General features: G+C 34.5%; 1 protein-coding gene across 6 annotated transcripts in view; it reads right to left on the bottom strand.

Moving 5' to 3' along the window:
• The window catches only part of PDE4B (phosphodiesterase 4B), a 582,343-nt gene that overhangs the window by 426,285 nt on the left and 131,226 nt on the right, over window positions 1–24,832 (bottom strand). Inside the window, exons 1-2 of one of the 6 annotated variants that reach the window (XM_054691795.1) lie at window positions 23,642–23,677; window positions 17,297–17,434 (exon numbers count right to left, since the gene is read on the bottom strand). The exons of 4 other annotated variants lie outside the window; for them this stretch is intronic. In XM_054691795.1, coding sequence (XP_054547770.1) covers window positions 17,297–17,309 — 13 coding nt within the window. In that variant the 5' untranslated portion in view covers window positions 17,310–17,434; window positions 23,642–23,677. One more of the 6 variants, XM_054691794.1, reaches the window with a different exon arrangement.

Genomic DNA, 24,832 nt, shown 5'->3' on the forward strand with positions numbered 1-24,832 from the left:
TTGCTAGTTCTTTTTTTTAATATGTGCCATTCTCACTGGTGTAAGATGGTATCTCATTGTAGTTTTGATTTGCATTTCCCTGATTACAAGTGATGTTGAACATTTTTTCAAATGCCTGTTGGCCATTTGCATTTCCTCTTTGGAGAAATTTCTTTTTAGCTCTTCTGCCCATTTTTTGACTGGATTATTTTCTTTGTTTTTGTTGAGTCTCATCAGCTCTTTGTAGATTTTTGTGATCAGTCCTTTATCATTACCGTTGGGTGCAAAATTTTTCTCCCAGTCAGTGGGGTTTCTCTTTGTTTTGGTTATTGTCTCTTTTGCTGTGCAGAAGCTCTTTAATTTGATGTAGTCCCAGCTGTTTATCTTTGCCTTCACTATCACTGCTTTGGGTGATGTGTCTGTAAAGATGTCTTTGATGTGCATGTCATGTAGTGTTTCGCCTGTATTTCCTTCTATGTATTTTATGGTTTCAGGTCTTATGTCTAGTTCTTTAATCCATTTTGAGTTGGTTTTTGTGCATGGTGTGAGGTAGTAGTCAAGTTTCATTATTTTGCATGTAGCAACCCAGTCTTCCTAGCACCATTTATTGAACAAACTTTCTTTGCTCCAGTGCATATTCTTTGTTCCTTTGTCAAAGATTAGTTGACCATAAATCTGTGGGTTTATTTTTGGGTTTTTGATTCAGTTCTTTTGGTTGTTGTGTCTGTTCTTGTTCCAATACCATGCAGTTTTGATTATTATGGCTTTGTAGTATAGTTTGAAGTCTGGGAGTGTGATGCCTCCATTCCCTTCTCTTTTTTTTTTTTTTTTCCAGGAGGGTTTTGGCTATTCAGAGTTTTTGGTGGCTCCATATGAATTTCATCAATATTTTTTTTTATTTCTTTGAATAATTACATTGAAATTTTTATTGGAATAGCATTGAATCTGTAGATTGTTTTTGGTAGGATGGCCATTTTGATAATGTTAATTCTTCCGATCCATGAGCAGGGGATGTCTTTCCATTTCTTTGTGTAGTCTTCTATTTATTTTAACAGTGTTTTATAGTTTTCTTTCTATAGGTCTTTTACTTCTTTTGTTAGGTTTATTCCCAAGTATTTGATTTTTTTTTGTTTCAATAATAAAAGGAATGGTGTTCTTGATTTCTTCTTCAGATTTATTGTCTGTGTATAGGAAGGCTACTGATTTCTGTGTGTTGATTTTGTATCCTGCCACTTTAATAAACTGATTGATTAGTTTAATTAGTTTTTTCTGTGGAGTTTTTGGGGTTCTCTATGCATATTATCATATCATCTGCAAATAGTAATAGTTTGACTTCTTCCTTGCCTATTTGGATTTCTTGTATGTCTTTCTATTGTCTTATTGCTCTGGCTAGGACTTCCAGTATTATATTGAAAAGCAGTGGTTAGAGTGGACATCCTTGTTCCAGATCTTAATGGGAATGCTTTCAGCTTTTTACCGTTGAGAATGATATTGGCTATGGGCTTGTCATATATGGCCTTTATGATGTTGAGGTATGTTCCTTATATCCCAAGAATTTCAAGGGCCTTTATCATAAATGGGTGTTGTACTTTGTTGAATGCTTTCTTATCATCTATTGATATTATCATATGGTTTTTATATTTCTTTTTGTTGATGTGTTGGATTACATTGGTTGTTTTCAGATGTTGAACCATCGTTGTGTCCCTGGAATAAATCCTATTTGGTCATGGTGAATTAGCTTATGGATACATTGTTGGATTCTGACAGCTAAAATTTCATTGAGGATTTTTGCATCATGTGCATTAGGGAGATTGCCCTGTAATTTCCTTTTTTTGTACTGTCTTTGTTTGGTTTTGGTATTAGTGTGATGTTGGCTTCGTTGAACATATTCCTTCTTTTTCAATTTTTTGAAAGAGTTTGTGTAGGATAGGCACTAATTCACTGCTGACATTTGGTAGAATTCATTTGTGAAGCCATCTGGGCATGGGTTTTTGTTTTTGGGGAGTGCTTTGATTACTGCCTCAATTTTGCTGCTTGTAATTGGTCTGTTTAGTTGTTCTATTTCTTCTTTGACCAGCTTTGGATGATTATATCATTCTAGGAATTTGCCCTTCTCTTCTAGGTTGTTGAATTTGTTTGCATGTAAGTGTTCATAGTAATCTCTGATTATTCTTTTTATTTCTACTGAGGCTGTTGTGATTTCTCCTCTCATTTATAATCCTGTTTATATGTGTTTTCTCCAGTTTTTCCTTTGTGAGCCTGGCTAGAGGTTTGTCTATTTTGTTTATTTTTTCAAAGAACCAACTTTTGGTTTCATTGATCTTTTGGATTTTTTTTTAATTTCCAATTAATTAATTTCTGCTTTGATTTTTATTATTTCATTTCTTCTACTGGATTTAGGGCTTTTTGTTGTTCTTTTTCTAGCTCTTTGAGATGTGAGATTAGGTTGTTTCTTTGAGTTCTTTCCTGTTTGTTGATGTGAGCCTGTATTGCTATATATTTTCCTCTTATTACTGCTTTTGCTGCATCCCATACATTCTGGATAGTGGTGCCCTCCTTTTCATTCAACCCAAAGTATTTTTTAATTTCTTCTTTGATCTCCTCATTAGTCCAGAGGTAAGACTAGATTAAATAATGATGAATAGAGAGAAAACTACCTTCATAATGCACAATTTCTCTCTGTGAGTTGTCTTGTTTCATTATTATCTGGTCATGTTTTTAAAAGCTGACAGGAAATGAGGCAGTGGACTCAGGCTTAAACCTTATTTGAAATTGATTCATTTGTTTAAAGAAAATAAATAGTATAGATCTGCTATTTGACAGGAACTACAAATAATAGAAGACATCCAAGTCTGCCTACACAAGAAAATCTCACAGTCTAGGACATTGCAATGTTGAGTGGGCAGTAGTATGTGCTATGTGAAGAAGAAATGCATAGATGGGAATGATTAGCATGAATGAAATAGTCACAGATTCATAATACAGTGTGGTTTTGAAAGAGCAATGTACTTCACCAGAGGAGGACAGCTAGAACAATAATTGAAGAAAAATCACAAAGACACTCAAGATTATGATATACTTGGTGAATTATTTCTACTTGTATGGTACTGAAGAATAGAACTTGTAGGATAAAGAAGAGTAGAAAACACTTTTGGAAAGATGTATGAAAGACAGAACATTGTGATATTGTAGTGTAACACAAAAGTACAGACTTATATTTTTAATGGAGGTGGGAGATATTCTTGAAGAATTATAAGCAAGGGATTAAAATGTTCAGCTCTGTACTCTAGAAAATGTAGTCTGTGACAGTAAAAAGTAACTTGAAGGAATATGAGCTTGAAAGAAGAATAGTAAGGACAAAATAGTTTATTTAAAAAAATAGGAAGAAAATAGTGACAGAAGCAAGGGAATAAGGAGTTTTAGGGAGGAAACACATTAAGACAGAGTTTTATGACAAAGGCCAAGCAAGATGATTATGGACTGAGAAGTGATTATTAAACAGAGAAATTAGGTGACCATGAGTCAGCTTTGAAAAGAAGAGTGTCTGGGAATTCATAGGTGTTGAGCTTGACTAAATGGGTATACAGGATGAAATGAAGGTCTTTGGAAGCCCTGTGCACTGAAAAGATTAGATAGTGTCTCTCCATATGGGATTCGTGCTTCTAAGAGGACAGAGAGTTAGTTAAACAGAGAAAGTTCACATCTAATATTCACAATATTCTTTTAAAAACTGCCATCTAAAATTAGGGAGTTAGAGACATCATTATTTTCCAGACCTAATAATGGAGTAAAAGGCATACGCAGGCTGTTGGGTATGTTTTGTTTAGTGATTAATTTAGCAGTAAAACAAATCCATTTTAATTGAGTGAAATAATGTCACTCAATTAAATAGTGACTCATTAATGGTAGTCCATTTCAAAATGTTTAAGTCCTATTACAGACTATCAACAGTATGAGAGTCTCTGCTTCATAGAAAGTAGAGAAGAGATTAGTTCCAGTATGTATTAATCCCTATGTCCTTAAGTAAAATAATTTCACAAGCCTTGGTTTCCTCATCTTAAAATAAAGGAACTGTGAGAGATGACTGATAATCAACTTTCAGCTCTAGAAATAGTATGATCTACATCTTTACTAGATTTTAAAAGGAAACAAAGTAAAATTTAGGGAATAGTTATATAAGTATCTCTCATGTCAAAGCACAAGTAAAAGAATTAAAACTAAAAAACAAGACATTTATAAATAAAACTTAACAAAACCATTTTACTTCCAAAAAGACAATTACAAAGGAGATCAATAGATCACAGAAGCCTGATATTATGGGTCATCTGAGATTGTGTCTAATTCTATTATTGACTGTTAAAACAACTGTTTGCCCTCTAAGCATTTACCCTCACTGCATTTTCTACAATGAGAAGTGAAAATAAGTTCTTTTTAATATTAATCATGTAATCCATCAAATCAATTTACATAGGTATCAAATAATATTAGTACCTTTCACCCTGGAATTTCTGCAATGACTTTCATTTACTGAAAAAGCATTTGAATACTAAAAAAAATGAAATAACCAAAATTAATTGCATTCATAGAAATCTACACAACATTTCTTTCTTTTATTTTTATTGAGGCAACATTGGTTTAGGGGTATTGGTTCTCCCTCTTCAGGTGTACATTGCCACACCACACCACCACCAAGGCACCCATAATTCTCCACCATAGTGCATTGCTTATGTATGTCAGACTTTTATTATTTAAACAAAAAAGGCTTATTTTGCAAAAATGAGCTTGATCACATTTGTTAGACTTGTTCTATTACTAGTACAAACACATGGAACATGATACACCAGAATATAGTCATACTGGGCCTCCCCGGGTTGAGCTTAGTGCTATGGAGCTGTCCACAGCCTCTGCAGCACGGGTTTGATTCCTGGCTGGCCAGGGGGAAACCCACATGGTGAGGCAGACCTCGCCTGTATCACCAGCTGCTCCGCTCAGCAGTACTTTCGGTCCGTCTGCCTGTTCTCCCTGCTCTGTCTCTGGTGAATCCTTTCACCCTCCCACGCCTCTGGAGTGTACCCCAGTTCTTGTACAAATAAATAAATCTTTAAAAAAAGTCTTTAAAAATATATATATAGTCATACTATAATCTCATAAAGGTTACGATACATACAGTGTCACTAAAAAAGAAAGAATAATGACTAACCCTTAAAATAATAGATATTTCCATTAACTGAAGATTATTTACTTTAAAATCAACAAATAATGATTATTTAAAATATAAAAAAATAGATGTCCATTACATAACCTACCTCATCTCTAGCACCTGGTATAAATGGATGTTCAAAACCAGAGTACTAAATGTATTAATGAAAGACACAGATTCTGGAAGCTTTAGCAATACATCAAAAGTAACAAAAATTATAAATACATTTTCCACAAATATTTTCAAGTGATAATATTTACTAACCTCTAAGTACATGCTAGATTCTATTCCAAGTAATTTATCTTCTCTATTTTACATATGAAATCATCCCCATTTTACATATGAAAAAACTGAGCCTTAATGCAGATGGGTTATTTGTCCCCAGTCACAGAGCTACTAAGAAAAGCTGGGACACAAATTCAGGCCCTCTGAACCAGAACCAATGTTCTTAACCATCACATCAGTATTCATATCAGTCACCTGGTTTTATTAATTCTACAATGTGTGTGTGAGTTTCAAGTAAGATGCAGAGCTGCAGCCTTCACTTGCAAAGCAGATACAACTGTCCCCTGGCATATCTTCTCAACATGTTTACATACAATTCTTACTTTGTATGTCCAAGAGAATGGTTAAGCCATTCTCTTCCATGTATTCAAATTCTTTAAAAATTAGCTCAAATCCCATCACACTCATGGGAGTCAATCCCTATCTCAACTCTCATTACAGCCAACAGATTTCTTCTTTTTTACAGCTTTGGTGAGAAATAATATAAATATTTCACTTTACAAGCTTAAGGTATATAGTACAATATTTTGATTTACATTTTTGTAAAATGATTACCACAACAGGTTTAGCTAACATCTATCCAGTTGATAGATACATTTACTTTGTCTCCAAAACTAGAGTTATAGTATATTGAGGCTGAAAACATGTATAAATGATCTATTAAAATGATAGTTTGTTCATTGCATTGGCTTGGATACTCAAGTTAGTATACCTAAGAAAAGTACAACTGAGACTAAGTATACTTTCATCTGCTACTGTGTCTAATTTATTCACTGATTAAATTTTAGAATTTTAGTTTCCAGAGCAAGAAAAGTTTAGATTTTAACTGTATTTTTAAAAACCTATAATTTGATGTACACAAACATATATATTCATATACGAACAGAAATAGAAATGATCTTTCCATGAAAATTCAAACCAACATAAGGCAAATATATCTGTTTAAGTTTTAAGTTTCATTTAAATAGAAGAATTAAACCTGAGTTGGAAAAATAAGATAATTGGATTTTGGCAGAGAGGAGGAAAACAAAATCATTGAGATTTAAATTACAGAAATTCCCAAGTTATTATAGAATTTGCAGTTCCAGCAATTCTAAATTCCTCATATCCTCAATGGTATACAAATGAGACTGTAAATTAAGTTGGAGAAAGCTGAACTTTAAACTATTCAGCTTGCAAAACTAATAGCTATTCACCCATAGCATGATTCAGTTCAGGGATCTGTCTAACTTTTGGCAGGTTTATGAATCCAATGAAGGATCTATCTGCAAGAGTAAGGAAAAGGTACTGCATTTATTGTTCATGGCAGTAGTTATGCAATCAGTAGCATAGAATCACAGCTTTTCCATCAGCCTGCCTACTAAATCAATGACCGCGAAATCAAAGGAAACTTCTGAGCAAAGGAATTTTATAGTTCCTAATGCTAACGTAAAGTGTTTGTTCTGAAAGTCCCCACTAAAGCAGCAGCCACACAATAAAATAACTGCCAGCCTGCACCAGGGAGGCTGTCTTCATCTTTCCCAAGCCAGTCAGATGCTAAGTTATCTGAGACTCATTAAAAGACAAATATTTTCAGCAGTAGCATGTGCCTTTCTTGGCTTCAATTTGAAACATATTTGATAGTTGGAAGCATTTTATTTTTCAAAAAATTTGATTTAATTTTTTTAGCAATTATCTTCACTTACCTAGAGCACAAATATTGAAGTGTGAAAAGCAAGAAATTAATAGATTTTGCATATCATTTTACAATTTATAATGTATTTTCACATTGAAAACACACCTAATTCTCTTAACCCCATGTAGAAGCATTTTTGTCTTCAATGTTTCCTATTAAAATTCAACTTATATCTGTTGAATTGCTAGGTTACTTTTCTTGTAAAATCTCTTTGAAAAACATTGCATGCATGTGTGCATCTATCATACAAACATATAAAACATTAAAAATGTCATTCATAATTCTTCTATGAGTTGATCCTTTTACATACAAATTATAAGTTATTTTTTTCATAGTGATATCATCAACAAGAAAATAAAAATTCAATAATCTTTGTTTAACTGACCTTTACAATATAAAACTTTAATGTGGATAGTCAATATTAATAGTGGTATTGACCATATAGCATTCCATTGTGCCTTCACCATAATTTGTTTAACTATGTATATTATATTATTGAACATTGAAATTATGTTCAAATCTTTAGTAAAGACTGCTGTTGAAAAAAATTCCTACACTTCTATGAAAAGACTGATTACATGGTAGTCATAGTAATAAGTAATTACCCAGCTGAGTTTAAACTATTTAAATGGCTAGTGACAATTCATCTAATAACTAAGTTTCTAAAAGTCAGACAATCAGTGACACCACAGCATTCTGAGACTCAGCCAATTGGAAATAGTCTCACTTAAGTGACCACACTTTTGAAAGTCAGCCAATCAACAACAGATACACACTGGTAACCATGCTTCTACAACCAATAGTCAACAATCACCGTATAGTCCCATGTAACTTTAGGACCCCAAATACCTAATATTTAGGACCCCAAAAACTCTGTGATTCCACTGAGTTTAATTCATGCTTTACTCAGAAATACCTGTGCCTAACAAGCAAGGCTCATCTTTGCTTACAAAAGTAAGAAATTCAGCATTTTGTTTCAGATATTGAGTGGTACTCTCTTCTTTCAAAAAATGATAACTTCAATTTATTCTTCCTCTTAATTATTTAAGAAAAAGTTCTCAGAAAAGTGATTATTAAACCAGAGAGCATAATGAGATACATATATAATGTTTTGTGATGTTGATTTCAAGAGTTATTTTAGTTAACTCCACCATCTGTGTATATATCTATCTGTGCCATAATAACTTCAACACTGGATGCAATATTTTTAAATGTTTTCTGACTTACTAGGTATTATCAGTGACTTAAAGTTGCTTTAATCAATATTTTAGATCATTTTTCAAGAAAAAAAGAATGACATAAGGGTATGAGAAGACCATAAAGAATCTCAGGAAAATGAGCTAGGAAGGTACAAAAACAAAGTGATGACTATTGTGGGTCCTATTGATAACTACAGGCAAGAGGCAAGAGACAGTGACTCTTCACAAGAATTAACCAATACACATGTTCTTTGAGAATGAGTATTGTCAACTGGAATCTGTGAAGCAGGCACCGTGGCTGAGTTCAGTATTATTGATAATTATTAGGGAGAAATCTCAGGAGTCGTATTTGTAGGAGTAAGGACAAGGAAGGAAGTCTGGCAGAGAAGGAAGATGAGCTTCAGTATAGTCCCAAGAAAGGTCTCGAGCAACCATATGATTGTCCCAAATTGGGTACAAAGGACCAAACCCTTCATACTCCCACAAGATCACTCACTGAATGCAGACTGCCCCAGAACAGAAACAGAAACCTAGTGAGGGCAACTGACTAGGAAAAAATTCTGAGAAAACCAAGAACACACGTCTGTCCTGAAGGAGGAGTCTAAGTGGTATAGTACAACATACAGAGCACAAATGGGGAGCACACTCAAAAGAGTCATGTTAAAGAAAATATATTTTATGGAGGTATAGGTAGCATTAAGGGAACTGGCAAGAAATGGTTGAAGCAACAAAATCCTTGCCAACAGAATCCAACAATGCATCAAAGGGATAGTACGCCACGATCAAATGGGATTCATCCCAGGGGCGCAAGGATGGTTCAACATATGAAAATCAATAAGTGTAATCCAACACATCAACAAAAAGAAAAATAAAAACCATATGATCGTATCAATAGATGCTGAGAAAGCATTTGACAAAGTCCAACATCCATTTATGATGAAGGCCCTTGAAATTCTCGGGATAGAAGGAACATACCTAAACATGATAAAAGCCATATATGACAAACCCACTGCCAATAGTATTCTCTATGGCGAAAAGCTGAAGGACTTTCCTTTAAGATCAGGAACAAGACAAAGACGTCCTCTCTCACCACTGCTCTTCACTATAATACTAGAGGTCCTAGCCAGGGCAATAAGACAAGAGAAAGACATACAAGGAATCCAAATAGGGAAAGAAGAATTAAAACTATCACTATTTGCAGATGATATGATAATATACATAGAGAACCCTAAAAGACTAGAATAGGATTAAGCAGTGTAGAGGTAATGCTGTTGTTGGTCTAGTAGCTTCATTGCCTTGTATTATTATAAGGAGACTGAAATGGAGTTACAAAAGGAAAATATGCATTTGATTTGCCATACCCAAAGCTTTTTGCTGTTTCTTCAAACAACCAAATGTATTGTGGTCACTACAAGACACAAGAGATGATGTAGATGTGTCAGGTCAGACCTACGTAGGTGACCACAATGCAGTGTATATCTTTTGAGTAGCAAAATATTTCCTTGTCTCTGCTGGTTACTCTTTGCTCCTCCAAATCCATTCTATACACCTACTGTCTATAAGCAATTGTGTGTGTGCAGTTTTCCTATCCATACACACAGTAGGTGTGTTAGTGAGAGTGGTTGAGGTATTTGTTACTTCTCTCTTTCTTCTAGACCACTGTTTTAGCGGGGCCTGTGTCCCTGTAGTTGCTGTCAGGTACTCCCTCATTCTTGACTCCAGCTCTAACAGGTTTTGGTAGCACTGTATCCTTGCCTTGCTCTTTTGGTCTGAGGGGTGATAACAACTCCCCACCATTGCCAGGTATTGGGTGCTTCAACCATTTCTTTTTTTTTCCTTTTTTAAAAATTTTTATTTTTTTTAAGCAATATCTGCTTCCCTTCAGTCCCTCAGGTTGAGTCCCCATCGAATTTCCTTCCCCAAAGCACCCGTGCACCATCACCAGTCTCCTGTTTTCCTCCCTCCTTCCCTCTGACCCCTCTCCCTCCGCCTCCCCTGCAGTATGTCTCTGACTTATAATTGTCTGTTTTTGCTTTGTTGTGTTTTGTACTGTTATTATTATTTTTTACACTGATGTCTTATTTGGTTCCCCTATATTCCTGTTATAAGTGAAACCATCTGATATTTTTCTTTTTCCTTCTGGCTCATTTTACTGAGCATAATTCCTTCTAGTCTTTCCAAGCAATGATAAGAAAAAGAAGGTAGATGGCTGCAACTAATCTTCAATACTCTGTGGAATAAAGTGCAATTAACTATTCTCTTTCTACTTTCTTTCCTCTCCCCTTGCTCCAAACATAAAAATCTACTCACTGTACCTGATAAACAACTTCCTTTCAGGCTTTCAATGTTTTGATTCACCTTTTTCCTATGGCTGAATGCCTACCTCACTGAGTTTCAGACAATCTCCTACTTCTTTCAAAATCCACTCGAATCACATTCCTTCTCTGGGGAGTTTCACACTTCTGCTTTCTCTGGTCCAAATCTTTCGTTTTTTATCTGTTCTTCTATAACACTATTTACACATATTTATTTTATTACTCATATTTTCCCTGTTATTGGTGAACTAGTCTCTTCCCTTGCTAAGCTATCAATTTGATTGATCTTTGAATCACATTTATCTAGCAGGTACTTAACATTTGTTAAACAAATGAATGACCAAACAAAACTTCATAGAAAATCTTGGAAGTATCAGAAAAACAAATTGCATACACACAGTAGGTGTGTTAGTTCTGGGACTGTTTGTTGTGGGATCCCCTATTCTTCCTTCCTCTGGTATGATCTGCATTTTAAGGGTGCTGAACTTTGAATACAGCTTTTCCTAGAAAACCTTATCGGGTGGTTTCTAATTGGGTTCAGAAACACTAATGGGAGATCAGAGGGCAAGAGAAATGTAGAAAACCAGGGTATAAACTTTCTGCGTCTCAGTTTCTTAATTTCTGAAATGAGAATAATAACATTGATGGAGGGCCTCCCCTGGTGGTGCAGTGGTTGAGTGCTGGGCTGCGAAGCTGCCTGCAGCCTCTGCCGCACAGGTTCGATCCCCGGCCGCCAGCGAGATCCCCGGCCGCATCGCGCACAGACCTCTCCTGCCACACCCGCTGCTCCCCTCAGCAGTGTATTTCGTCCATCTGCCTGTTCTGTTCCCCACTCTGGCTCTGGTGAATTCTCTCAACCTCCCGCACTTCTGAATGTACCCAGTATTTGTATAAATAAATAAATAAATAAATAAATAAATAAATAAATAAATAAATAAATAAGACATTGATGGAGTATACATGAAGTGTGTAAAAATTCAGATATTACCTGGCACATGACAGCCCTTCAACAAATCAGTTATTCTTATTGTTTAAGTATTTTCTAAATGTTTTCATATTGACTATATAATTTTTGAAAAATTTTTCACTAATTGCTTTAGTTTGAAAATGATACACAGACACATACTTTCAGACTATCACTCCCAAACATGTAAATATTTCAAATTGTATGAATGCAGATAACAGTGACTAATAACACTATATATGTACCATGTATCATAAATTATAATAACTTATTAGTCAATTCTCTTAAGATCATATATTTTAAGAACCTTCATCACCAGTAATTTAAATAATTTACTGAAGAGCCCGGCCTATGCACTGACATTAATATGAAAAAATTTAAAACAAATAGCTCCATTCAGCTTTCTGAATATGAAATCCCAATATAACAATAAAATTTTACAAACACATGCACATAGGCATATGCAAATATATTGAACTACTGAAGTTATTTTAACCATTTGACAAAGTATGAAGTATTTTTCCATTGTGTGCTAATATTCATAGAAAGTTTCATGATCCTAAAACTGGATACTGACAACTTCTTAGAGAAAAAGTTCAGTTATTTAATTTTTTAAAGGATTGACAGAATTAAATGTTTATGAATAAAAGGATTTATACTGTGTATCTACTCTTCAATAGTGTGAAAATCTATAATAAAAACTAAAATAATTATTAAATGGTTCAGGACAAAGATGGAGCTTTAGGAAATTTAATGAAACTTTTTATCTATACTTTGAGAAATTCATCCTGCTTCAGCACCTTTTATCAATTCTTGGGTTATTTTGTACATGAAAATAAATTAACTAAATAGGATAAAGACGAGAATATTGAAATGAAACTACTAGAATTAGAAACAATACCCTTGAGTAGACTATGAAGAATAAAAATAATCAGAATTTTGTAAAAAAATGTCTATGAAGACATTTGAAGCTCTATGAAGCATCACATCCAGTGCTAGGGCATATATGTAGAACTATGGGCCTAAACCTTGTACTTCTTAGACATTGAGTTAAAAAAAAAATCCAGGTAACAAAAGAGAATTATTTATTCTCGTATATTCAACGAAGAGAGTTCGTCTACATTAAATTCTTAATTCCCAAAATATTTTAATGTCTTACACATTTCAAAAGAATAATTCAGGGAAGCCTTATGATGACTATTATAGTAATTGTTTCATACAAAATAGTTAATTTTAGAAGATAAATGTTTTAAAGTAATCATTAAGAAACTATTTTCTTGACTCTTATCTCACAACCTATAATTCACAATCACACACTGCTGATTTTTTTTTAGATCACTCTAATACTTAAAAACCCACATTCATTTCTACTTCATACAGGGTTTTTACCTGGCTTTCTGGGACAAAATTCCTAACCTTTCTTTCCAGTCATGTTGGCTGCTTTCAGCCCACTTGATCTTATCTGACAGTCCTAGGTCCTCTGTTATTGCTCCTGCAACCCTGAAGAAATCTGTTATCCTTGCCAGAATGAAAGGGCTTCCCTCTGTGCACAGTCAGGACATTTCACTTGCATCTGCACCATTTATCCAGAGTCCAGAATTTTCTACTTGGAATTATTTCTTTCCTATCTCCCCTCTGGAATGTGAGCTCCAGAAGAGCAGGGGCACAGCATTTAACACATAGTAGGTCTTACACAAATATTTTAAATGAATAAATATTTGCATATAATGATGTGGGATTTGATGCACTTCTGCAGAGGACTAAATAAATCATTTAGTTTCAAAAGACTTTGTCTTATCTGTAAAAGTGAAGAAAATAACATCTGTATTCCTTCCTCACAGGGATGTTGTCAAGATCATATAAGATGATACATGTGAAAGAATTTTCTTGAAATGTGCTACACTGATGCTTTTATCACACTTTTAATATACCTCCTCAATGCTTAATATACAGCAGTCCTCATAGTGCCTTACATACTGTAAGTATTTAATGAAGCATGCTGTTTGATAGAAGATAGAAAAAAATCCCATATCCATTAACACTGCTATTCTGTCCTTTGAAAACAGTGATGGCTAAATAGCTGCCTCTTTTCTCTTCTCTAGACATTAAGTGAATTGAGATTTACTTCAGCAACCTAGTCATTGAGTGCTGAGGATTACAAAGCAGCTATGGTTGATAATTGTCTTTGATCTAAGTAGTAAGTAACGCACAGTTAAACCATCCTGCTCTTTGTTTTCTTCCCATTCTCACAGTGAGCCCAGCATCAGCTAAAATGCTGATCCTTCTGAGAGGTATCTGATCATGAATGCATCCAAAGGAACTTAAATTATTTTAGTTCAGAATCTGTCTCTTGACTGTGTGTCATTAGTTGCCATTATCAACTATTCAATAAATGACACATGCAATTTCATTACTCATGAACACAATCATGTATTATTTCATTACTTATAAACATAATCATTTTTCCAAAAATGATTTCGAAGTCCTAAATAATTTGGTGGATAGACTGGACAACTATTATTTAATTTATATTTTCTGAAACATGACTTTCTGAAACCTGTGCTTATAAATTTGAAAAAGACAAAAAAACCCAACAGGAGTTTGATAAGCAAACAGGAAGAAAATGGATATCTTATACATTATGTATATAGACTTTTCCATAAAATTAATCATGAAACCAAAACAGTAATGAGTAAGATAATGACTTTTAACTTCAAACGCTTTTTTTAAAGAAAAAACCATGTTTTCTTTTTTTTTAAACATTGCTTTTTTTTTTTTTAAGATTTATTTATTTATTTATTTATTTATTTATTTATTTATTTATACAAGCGCTGGGTACAGTCAGAAGCGCGGGAGGGTGAGAGAATTCACCAGAGCCAGAGCGGGGTGCAGAGCAGGCAGAAGGACCGAAGCACACTGCTGAGGGGAGCAGCGGGCGGCAGGAGAGGTCTGCGCGCCATGTGGGACCCTCCTCCGGTGGCCGGGGAGCAGCCGGGGATCGAACCGGTGCTGCAGAGGCTGTGGGCAGCTTCGCAACCCAGCGCTCAACCGCTGCGCCACCGGGTAGGCCCAGAAAAAAACATGTTTTCATCTTATTCTTAGTATAATACATTCTCACAAAAGAATCTAATTCACAATAAAAGAAAAACTTTCCACACTATATTGTATTCAGGAGTGAAAAGTCATACTCAATGCTTAGGCAAAATTTATTAATATATTAAACAGACCTCTAGAGATAGCAATGTGATACTTCTGGGCAAGAATTATTACAAGGTTTTTTATTGATACTTATTATGGAACTGTCACACAATTCAGCAAGGCTGACAGGCTCAGTGAAAGAGGCAGAAGAGATTGCAAACAGAATGTCTGATAAGATGGTAAAGACTGTGTGCCAACTGGTGTCTGAGTATCAAGCCTTCAGTCAAGTTTAAAGACCTCTTTTAATATCTGGTAAGTAGTTAGAAATAAAAATACAGTGCAAATTCTAATGAGTTATATGCTAGTTATTATGCCAACTGTTTTATATCAATCCTAACAACAAGTCTATGAAATAATTCTCTTATTCTTTCAGATAAGGTAACAGAGGCTTTGCTAAGTTAAATAAACTGGCCCTGGACCCAAAGCAAGTAAGGGGATCTGTCTAATACTACAAATTCTATGTTTAACCATCATGTTGTACTTTAGTTAGCATTAAATTAACAGACTGCTTCAAATGAGAGCAAAAAGGAACTGTATTTCACCAGGGGATAAATCATAAATAGGAAAATCTGTATCTTAACACTTACCTGCAATCCCTGCTCCAGCACCCCAGGTCTGGGACCAAGTTTGGCTTTAGTTATAGAAAGATTTAAAGCATACTCAAAAGCAATCATCCAATGCATATTTAAAAGCCTACCATTTGAAGGGTTCTGATTTTAGGTCTCAATATAATAGCCAAGCTTTTATCTTGTCATTGACAGCAAATCTCTACCTTGAACCACAATTCTGGTGACCAGGTCTTTTTATTGCTGGGTCTAAACAGGACCTCAGTGTTGATCACATCATAAGGTAATGCCCTTGGACATCAAACTCATAGCATGGTCCCTTTTCTAATTTAAGAAATTCAATTGTATCGACCCAGATATTCTATTTCTTACCTATCTCGTTTTTAAACCATTACAATTACCTATATCTGGTAACTTAAGTCATAACATTTTTCTGTCTCTCACTATATTCTCTGATAGTTCTTTCTGGCTCTAAAGCAAACCAGGGGTAAGTTCAGCCACACTTATGGTTCAGTCACATATGGTGACAGTAAGACACTAGTCTTATTGTTGTTAATTTACTTAAATGGGCTATTTACATGGGAAAAGTGAAAAAATAAACTGTTCTCCCCTCACAAAAGGCTTCAATTATTGCTGATTGAAAAGGTGAATTAGGGTATTGTATTTTGCTAATGATCTTGTTAGACTCAAAGACTTTTATTAAGCGTGCCATCTACCCACCTAGATGGACATTTATTGATGTTTTAAAATTAAATCCCAAATATTATCTAGATAATTTTCATTGCTCTAAGTAAACAGCAATTATTCAACCCCTCTATTCTTGAAATTTTAGTTTAGTTTATTTAGTTTTTTGTCTGGTGGCAAAGGAGGTAAAGGAGTTGGTGAAAGAAAACTGAAAAATGATATTCTTTTAATAAAATAACTGTACCAATTAAGCACTAGAATGAGTGACTGAGCATTCCAAGACATGATTTGAAGACAAAATAACATCTAAAAACATGAATATGTGAGTTTTGGAGACTGCTTAGGATATGCAAACAGTTTACATATTTCTTGGCCTAACTCTGAAATTTATATAGATTAGAGAAGAATATAAATGCATAATGAATGAATCCCTTGGGAAATTATTCTCTCTCTCTAATAGAAAACTTCTTAGATATTTTAAATGTTAGCATGATACTGTAAAATTGGAGAAAGTAAGAAAGCATTGAATGGAAAAAAAATCTAGTCTAAAATTAATCTTACAGCATATGTGTGCTGTCTTAGTTCTCAAATGCTTCCCACATCCATGCTCACATTTTCACCATCTCCATGAAAGCACTAAAAGTGATGGAGAGAACAGCCAAAGGATCTAATTACCTTTATGGGAGCATTTCCATGAGATGATAAAAAAATGACTAGTTAAAAGTTAAATTTGAATTTTGTTTTTCATACTACACATAAAAAATCCACATTCTTTAAAATATGGTGAGGCAGCTCTCTATTCTAGCACTCTGGTGACTAAAACTTAAATAAATTAATACAAATATCACTTCAGAAATTATAAGCAGTGGATTTCACTCAGTTATTGATAAAAATGAAGAAACCATGTGGCCTCTTTCTCAGAAAAAGAAGGTGGAATTCCAACACTTTTAGATGTAACTCTTGTCTTTTGGAAAATGACAGCTAATATTTAACTATATGATAATGATTGGTTACTATCACTGGTTCACAAATGGTTTCCTTTGTCAGAGTCTGTAAGCTCCTATATTCTTGGTCCCTACAATACACGCACGCACACACACACAAACACACACTCCTTAACTGTTTCATCCTTTCAGAAATGTTGCTAACCGTTTAGCTCAAAATCTCAAAACTTTAAACAATTACATTTATTGGGCACCTTTCAAGTAACAGGTATTCCTGAATTACATACATTTTATTTGCATGTCTCCAAAATATGTAGAGCAGCTACCCTGATCTTCATTTCACAAATGTGGAAACAAGGACCCAGAATGAATCACTTTGCCCAAGATAATATATTTGGCATTTGAACTCATGTAAATGGCATATGCTGCAAAAAAAAGAAAAGAAAAAAATAACAAAAATAACACAACTGCATTATCTACCTATACTACTAAGGCTATGTGATTCTATCCATATCTCAGATTTCTTTGTTCTTGAACAGAGGATCTGCCAGTAATCAGACTGGGTTCCCTAGTTCCTACCTGGACTTGATCTGTGGATGTCACTCCCCATCCCTGACCCAGATTATCTGTGTGAATAATTCTGTCTTTTTGTTGCACTGGTATCCATTTAACTGCTGACCCATTGCTTACAGAGTTCTTGTCACACAGTAGATGCTTGATAAATATTGTTTTAATAAATGCGTTCTCTATACCTAGGTAGGAAATGGCAGAATGAAAATGTTGTGTTTTTTTTTTTAAGATTTATGGGGGGTTGGGATCAAAATAAGGGAGTTGCAATTGAATGGGAAATATAAAAATAAAATTAAATAAATAAATAAAAAGATTTATTTATTTATACAAGAACTGAGGTACAGGTCAGATGTGCGGGAGGGTGAGAGGATTCACCAGAGACAGAGTGGGGAACAGAACAGCAGACTGACTGAAATACACTGCTGAGGGGAGCAGCGGGCGAGACAGGAGAGGTCTTCCCTGCCATGTGGGTATCTCCGTGGCCAGCGGGAATCAAACCGGCACTGCAGAGGCTGCGGACAGCTTCACAGCACTGCACTCAACTGCCTGCGCCACCAGGGAGGCCCCAGAATGAAAATGTTAAACTAACTTTGTCATCCTTTGAAATCAGTCTAATCTTCAAACTCTATGAAATCTTCCCTTAGCCCCTAAGTATTAACAGTATTGTTCAGAACTCCCTCTGATCCTCATATATTCTTTTATTTTTTTTGAAAATGAAAAAAAAGTATTGCTGTACCATAATTTTTACAAGATTTTTATAATATTTTAATTGAGGTAATGTTGGCTTAAATTGTTGTTTGTATTTTGGAAGTATATGATCCTCCTTCTGGTGATGTTACCAAAGCTCTACCCCCAGTATCTAAGAGTCTGTCTTTTATTGTATAAAAGGGTTCCAGGGCCTGGATATTCAGCTACTATTCAATGAATGAGAGATACTGATAATAAAAATACCTGTATTTCATCAGAAGCAGCAGCAATCATTGAATTACCTAAGATATGGAATAAGCTAGGGCCAGAGGATGTCTACAGAGCCATCTGGAAACTTAAGAGTTAGAAAGTTCCTATAAAGCAGAGGTCATCAATGACTAATGTAACACTAAGGACAAAAAGATGAAGAATTAAGAGCTGGGGAGCTAGAAGCAAGTCTTACACATTCACCTCTTTCTCTCCAGGAAACAACCTGAATCATATTTGTTAGCTACTCATTACATGTTTATTAAATGACCATGTAGTGAGTGCATTCGTAACTTCTTTAATATTAGTATAAGTGGAATTTGCAATATCAGAAACTATGAGAAATAATGGGATTTTTATAAAGAACAGATGGTGAGGGGAAATATATATTCTCCCTTCCCACTATGACCAGGAAATCAATAAATATGTGTTGGTTGACAGATTGAAATCTGCTCCTCTCTGAAATGTGTTATCTCTGTTTAAAAAAAGACAGGGACATGCTTTGAATAATGACATAGGCCATACAGAACAGTCTCTAAGTAGACTGGTAACAAGGCCAATTTACAGTTTAGTTTATGATTTTTCAAGAATATTTAGGTTATGATACATTTAAGGAGTTAAAATATCTGTAAATATATTAAGGCAAAATGGCAAGGCTACTTATAGCTAGAGATGACTGAAGTCCTAACCCAGGAGATTAGATGTTCCAACCACCCAAGACCTAAAGCAAACCTGTAATTCATTTTTATCACATATGCTAGAAGCTCTGGTTTGGTAAAACAATGGGCTACTCTGTCAGACAGAGCATTTTAAGTATAAAAGCACAATTATATCAAAGTCAAAAAGAAAGGATTTTCCACTTCCCTGCTATTGCAGATTGCTAGCAAGTCATAATATCTGAAAAGAACTGGAATGATTTTTACCAGCTACCCAGGATTCTTATAGTCCATCCTCTGTTTTTTATAGTCTCATATAAACATCTTTTTTGCACTTTTAGTGCAAAAAAATGCATAAAGATGTTTATTACAGGAAATTTCAAACTCTTTCCACAGTTTGATTACCTTTACTATATTGTAAAACCAAGAAGGAAATGCCACACTTTGTTTAAAGATAGAATCCACCCAATCGCCCCATATATCCACAGCAAAGCAAATATGGCACAGTACATATTCTTTCTGTTTGATATCCCTGTCCCAAGGTCCTAAATAGATTCAATTCTCACTTTTTTTCTCAAATCAAAATAAAACTATTGAAATGTGTCTTGTGATGTCAATTGGCCTTCCCTTTATTCCAATGTAAATGCAAATTCAACATAAAATGGGTATCCAGATAATCTAGAATATTTTATGACAATTATTCTATATCATCAAATGGAAATTTTAAGCATTCTCATTATACTAGTGAATAATCAAAAATAAGTTATCAAAAATCTAAGTATATGTATTTGCCTCTTTGAAAAATGCTGCCCACAGATATAAAAATAACTGGGGTAAAATACCTTGGATGCCTAAATATGTACAGTAAATTTAAAAAATCAAGCAGAGCCAGCGAAAAACAACAATTCACATAGTATCAAAGGCCAACACCTCTGAAATGAGAGTACACCGTCCCTCTTCCCATCTCTGACCATATGGCCTAGTACAAAATGGATATTGTTAAGTAATAGAGGAAGGCTGAAGAGAACAATGGTACGGACATAAAGAAAATCCCTTGTAGAGTCACTGAATCAGCCTAGAGACATCACATAATCGAATTTCATATTGCTATTAGCCATTATGAGATCTGGAAGTTTGCTTACTTCTCTGAAAGATAAACAGATCTCTTATTCTATAGGCCACTCTGTGACTCTGAGGGATGACCATGAATAGCTTTGTGATGGCAGGAACACAGATAATATGCACAAATGTTCCAGACCAGAATTCAGAAGTTAGCTTAATCTCCTGTCTCTCATTCACCCTGCAAAGAGATCACCTGGTAAACAAAATCAGGATCACAAGAATGGTTCTTTGCCAATGGTAAATTCTCTGCCCTATTGTTAATAAAATCATGACTTTAAATGTTAATGGCCAAATTTAACTGATTTGCTAACCAAATAATATAAGTACAGAATAAGAAAATTCCGTATTCAGGCTGAAAACGTCCACAAGTTTGTATTAGAAAAGGATGAAAGACTGTAAAATGAAGCCTGAATGTTACAGTTTAACACATTTAAACTTCTCATTCTTGTATACAGTATTTAGTCAATGTTGTCAAATTTTACCCAAGACAACGAAAGGCTTCCAAGTATATGTAATCCCCAACATGTCATCAGCTATATTTCAAAAATGTCTGTAAATCCATTACTTGAAATTTACAGCCAGATAGACCTCACAACACTTTTTCATACAAAAAAAAAGGCTACAAATCACATAGGTACAACGATATTATTAGAACTAACATTCAATTTCATGTGGTTACAATAGGCTTTTGTGAGTTAGCCTGTGCACCTAACCACTATTTGTAAGAAGGAGGTGGCAAGGAATAAACACTGATTATATGAATTCAACTGTTCACAACTGAACTGAACTCATATGTAACACTTTCAAAGAGGTTATCAGTAACTACAATGAGTTGCCCTGGAAGTTAAATTAATGTTGTCATCTGAGAATAAAAGCTTCAGAAAGAAACCACAAATGACAAAATTATTTCTCAGTAGAAATAACATACTTCAAAAGATCTGTAACTGCAACTATTTGGGGACTTCCAATTTCAAACAAAATAACTAGTGTACAAAGCCAGGAAAATAAGTCTGAATAAAAAATAAAAGCTCTAATCATCTCTATTATGTAACCTGTCCACAAAATAGAGACAATGCTAACAACGGTGAAATGTTTATCCTGTGAATAATAAATATATTGAATTTGTTATTAAAATCTTAACAACAGCAAAAGTTCCAAATCAAGATGACGTCACTGAAGAAGTTTACTATGTATTAATTAAAAAAAAAAAAAAACCAATGCTACAGAAACACCTTTCGATATTTGAAGATAAGAGAATACTTGACAATACACATTTTGAGGACAGCATAACCCAAATATCTTAGCCAGACAAAGTGAAAACAAGAAAATTACACACCCAATCCCTACATGAATATAGTTAAAAAAAAAACAAACCTCAGGAAAATTTTGGACATAGGATCCAGCTACATACAAAAAAAGAAATAAGACACATAAACCAAGAATGGTTTATCCTGGGAGTGTAAGGTTGGCTTCACATTCAAACATCAATCAACACAATATAACACATTAATATATAAAAATACATATTATTACCCTAATAGACACAGAAAAAGGAGTTCAAAATAAAAAATATTTTAAACTTAGAGAAAACTAGCAATAGATGATAGATCTATTAAAAATTCCTTCTGATATCATACCTAATGATTGTATACACTTGTCAAAACCCATCATACTGTACTTCAGGTGAGTCCACTGACTCTTTAAAAAGTATACCTCATAATTTATTTTAAAACTGATTAATTCACAAGATTAATACATTAGTTACTGGCTATTCATGAAGAAATCCCCCCAAGTTTACTCAACTCATAAAACTGACAAAACTGAGTTTCTGATATCAAAGATGAGGACTTGATGCTAGATGACATTACAGTAAAGAGGTTCTGCCTTTTAGACTTAATCTCTATCTAAGTTCACTACATGAAGGTGGGAATGACAATAAAGAAAGAACGGTGAATGCAGTTGTGTCACTTACAGACTGGCTATTGAAAACTGCAGAAAATCATGGCAATTCACTAACTCTCCACGCTTTGGAGATGTCTGTTCTACTACAGTCAGACAGTGATTGAGAGACATTTAACAAGAAGCAAGGCTGTGAGGAAGATGAGCTTCAACTTGTACTAAGGATCTGAAAGTCATAGGCACACAATCTTCTCAAAATAAGCCCACCACGACATCCCTAATATGTTTGGATATAGAAGGCAATTCATCCTGAGTTCCATTCTCCTCCAGTCATAGAAGCTGTTCAAGATGTTGTTGAGGAATGCTAAACGGAGATTCACTTACCAAGCTTAAAAAATTAGATTTGAAAAAATAAAAGCATTTTATATTTATGCTGCAGTGAATGTACATTCCTCAACAAATTATTTACAATTGTCTGCAATTGTGGAAGTAAATGTCCTGTGAGCTCACTTCTGAAAACTGAGTAAGACATTGTGTTGGATGCTGAGAAGTTACCCTGAAGGAGAAATTGTCTGCAATAGTAATTTAAAATAATTTGTCACATCACAGAAACTCAGGGCATAAAAATAAGAGGTAGAGAGGACTCCTAGACAGATTGCCGGGGAAGTGGAGTGGGGGAGGTCAGAATTCTCCACCTCAGTGGCAAATTCAATAGCTAGAACTGGCTAGGCTTATGGTTATCATTTCATATGTCAAACAAACACAGAGAAGTGTTACCAACATCATCTAAACTACTCCAAAATGGAGCTGCTGTGCAAATAACGTTCACCTCAGAATTCCTTTATGATTCTGTAAAAAGAGTAACTATTGTGCTCCTCTATCTATGGTTTCTAGAAAACTGGCCAGTTGGTAACAAGCACTTTTGAGGTAGCAAGGCAGAATAGATTGTCCTGTGTCTTCCCACTACTTCTTTTTATATTTTTTGTTATTTTTCATCGATGTATAATTGGCATATAACATTTATTCATTTCAGGTATACAATATAATGATTTGATATTTGCATATATATATTACACATATATATACAGCAAAATGATCACTACAATAAGCTAGTTAATGTTACCAATCATAGCTACAAAATGTTTTTCTTATGTGAGTATTTAAGATTTATCCTCTTAAATTTAAAATTAAAAATTTATATTTAAAAATATACAACAGACTATCATTAACTATAGTCACCATGACGTATTTATTTTATACTGGAAGTTTATACCTTTTGAACACTTTCAGTCATTTCCCCTAGCCTCCACCCTGTGCCTCTGGAAACCATCAACTGATCCTCTGTATCTATGCATTTGACAATTTTTAGAGTCCACATATAAATGAGATCAAATAGTATTTGTCTTTCTCCGTCTGAATTATTTCACTTACCATAAGATCTAAAGTTCTATCCTTGTCACAAATGGCAAGATTCCATTGTTTGTTATGACTAATATTCCATTTGTGTGTGAGTATCACATATTCTTCATTCATTCAGAAAACATAGGTTGTTTTCATGATTTGTCTATTATACAGTAAATAACACTGCAACAGACATGGGGGGTTATAAGTTTTGTTTTCTTTGGATTAATACCCAAAAGTGGAGTTACTGGACCATATGGTAATTCTATTTTTAATTTTTTAAGGAAACAGCATACTGTTTTCCATAGTGACTATCAATTTAGATTCCCACCAACAGTGCACAAGGGTTCCCTTTTTTTCTTATACTCAATAGTGCTTGTTATTTTTGTCTTTATTTCCCTTTTAAGTTGCAAATCTCACTAACAATGTGGTTGAGGAGAGAATAAACTACATACTAAACAAACCAACCCTCTGGTTTGGTCACTAAAAAGTCTTGAAACAAAATTCCTGTGGAAAAAAAAAGATTTAAAAATTCAAAATTCGGGCCTCCCCTGGTGGCCCAGGCGGTTGAGCGTTGAGCACTGTGCTGTGAAGCTGTCCGCAGTCTCTGGAGTGCTGGTTTGATGCCAGTCTGCCAGCAAGGGTCCCACATGGTGCAGCGGACCTCTCCTGTCTCACCCGCTGCTCCCCTCAGCAGTGTACTTTGGTCCTTCTGCCTGTTCTGTTCCCTGCTCTGTCTCTGGTGAATCCTCTCACCCTCCCGCGCATCTGGCCTGTACCCTGGTTCTTGTATAAATAAATAAATAAATCTTAAAAAAAAATTCAAAATTCACTTGTTTCCTGTTATTTCCTTTTTTTTTTCTTTTTGCATTCCAAATCCAACATGAGTTTGTAAATTATTTTTGACTGCCAAGTTAATAGTAATGAGTAAACCAGTTGAATGGGAAAGCTTCCATTTGTTTAAGGGAACACAATGGTCTCTAAGATTCCAGTTCGGAGAACACATTTCTTTGGTGTAGTTAGACCCATTATCAAAGCAATGTCAACAACCCCATGCACACTGCTTTCATTCCTCTTCAAAATGGTATTAGTGTTTGGACTGCCTGGTTAAATTTTAGGCTACCTGAAAGAGTAGAAAACATTTTCTCTCTCAATTTTTTGTGCCCTCCATCACCCTTTACTATTATTGGTATCTAATAAGTGCTCTTATGCTATTGGTTG

Source organism: Talpa occidentalis, unplaced genomic scaffold (genome assembly GCF_014898055.3).
Source record: "Talpa occidentalis isolate TD23 unplaced genomic scaffold, MPIMG_talOcc4v2.1 talOcc4.9, whole genome shotgun sequence".
NCBI classification, from domain to species: domain Eukaryota; kingdom Metazoa; phylum Chordata; class Mammalia; order Eulipotyphla; family Talpidae; genus Talpa; species Talpa occidentalis.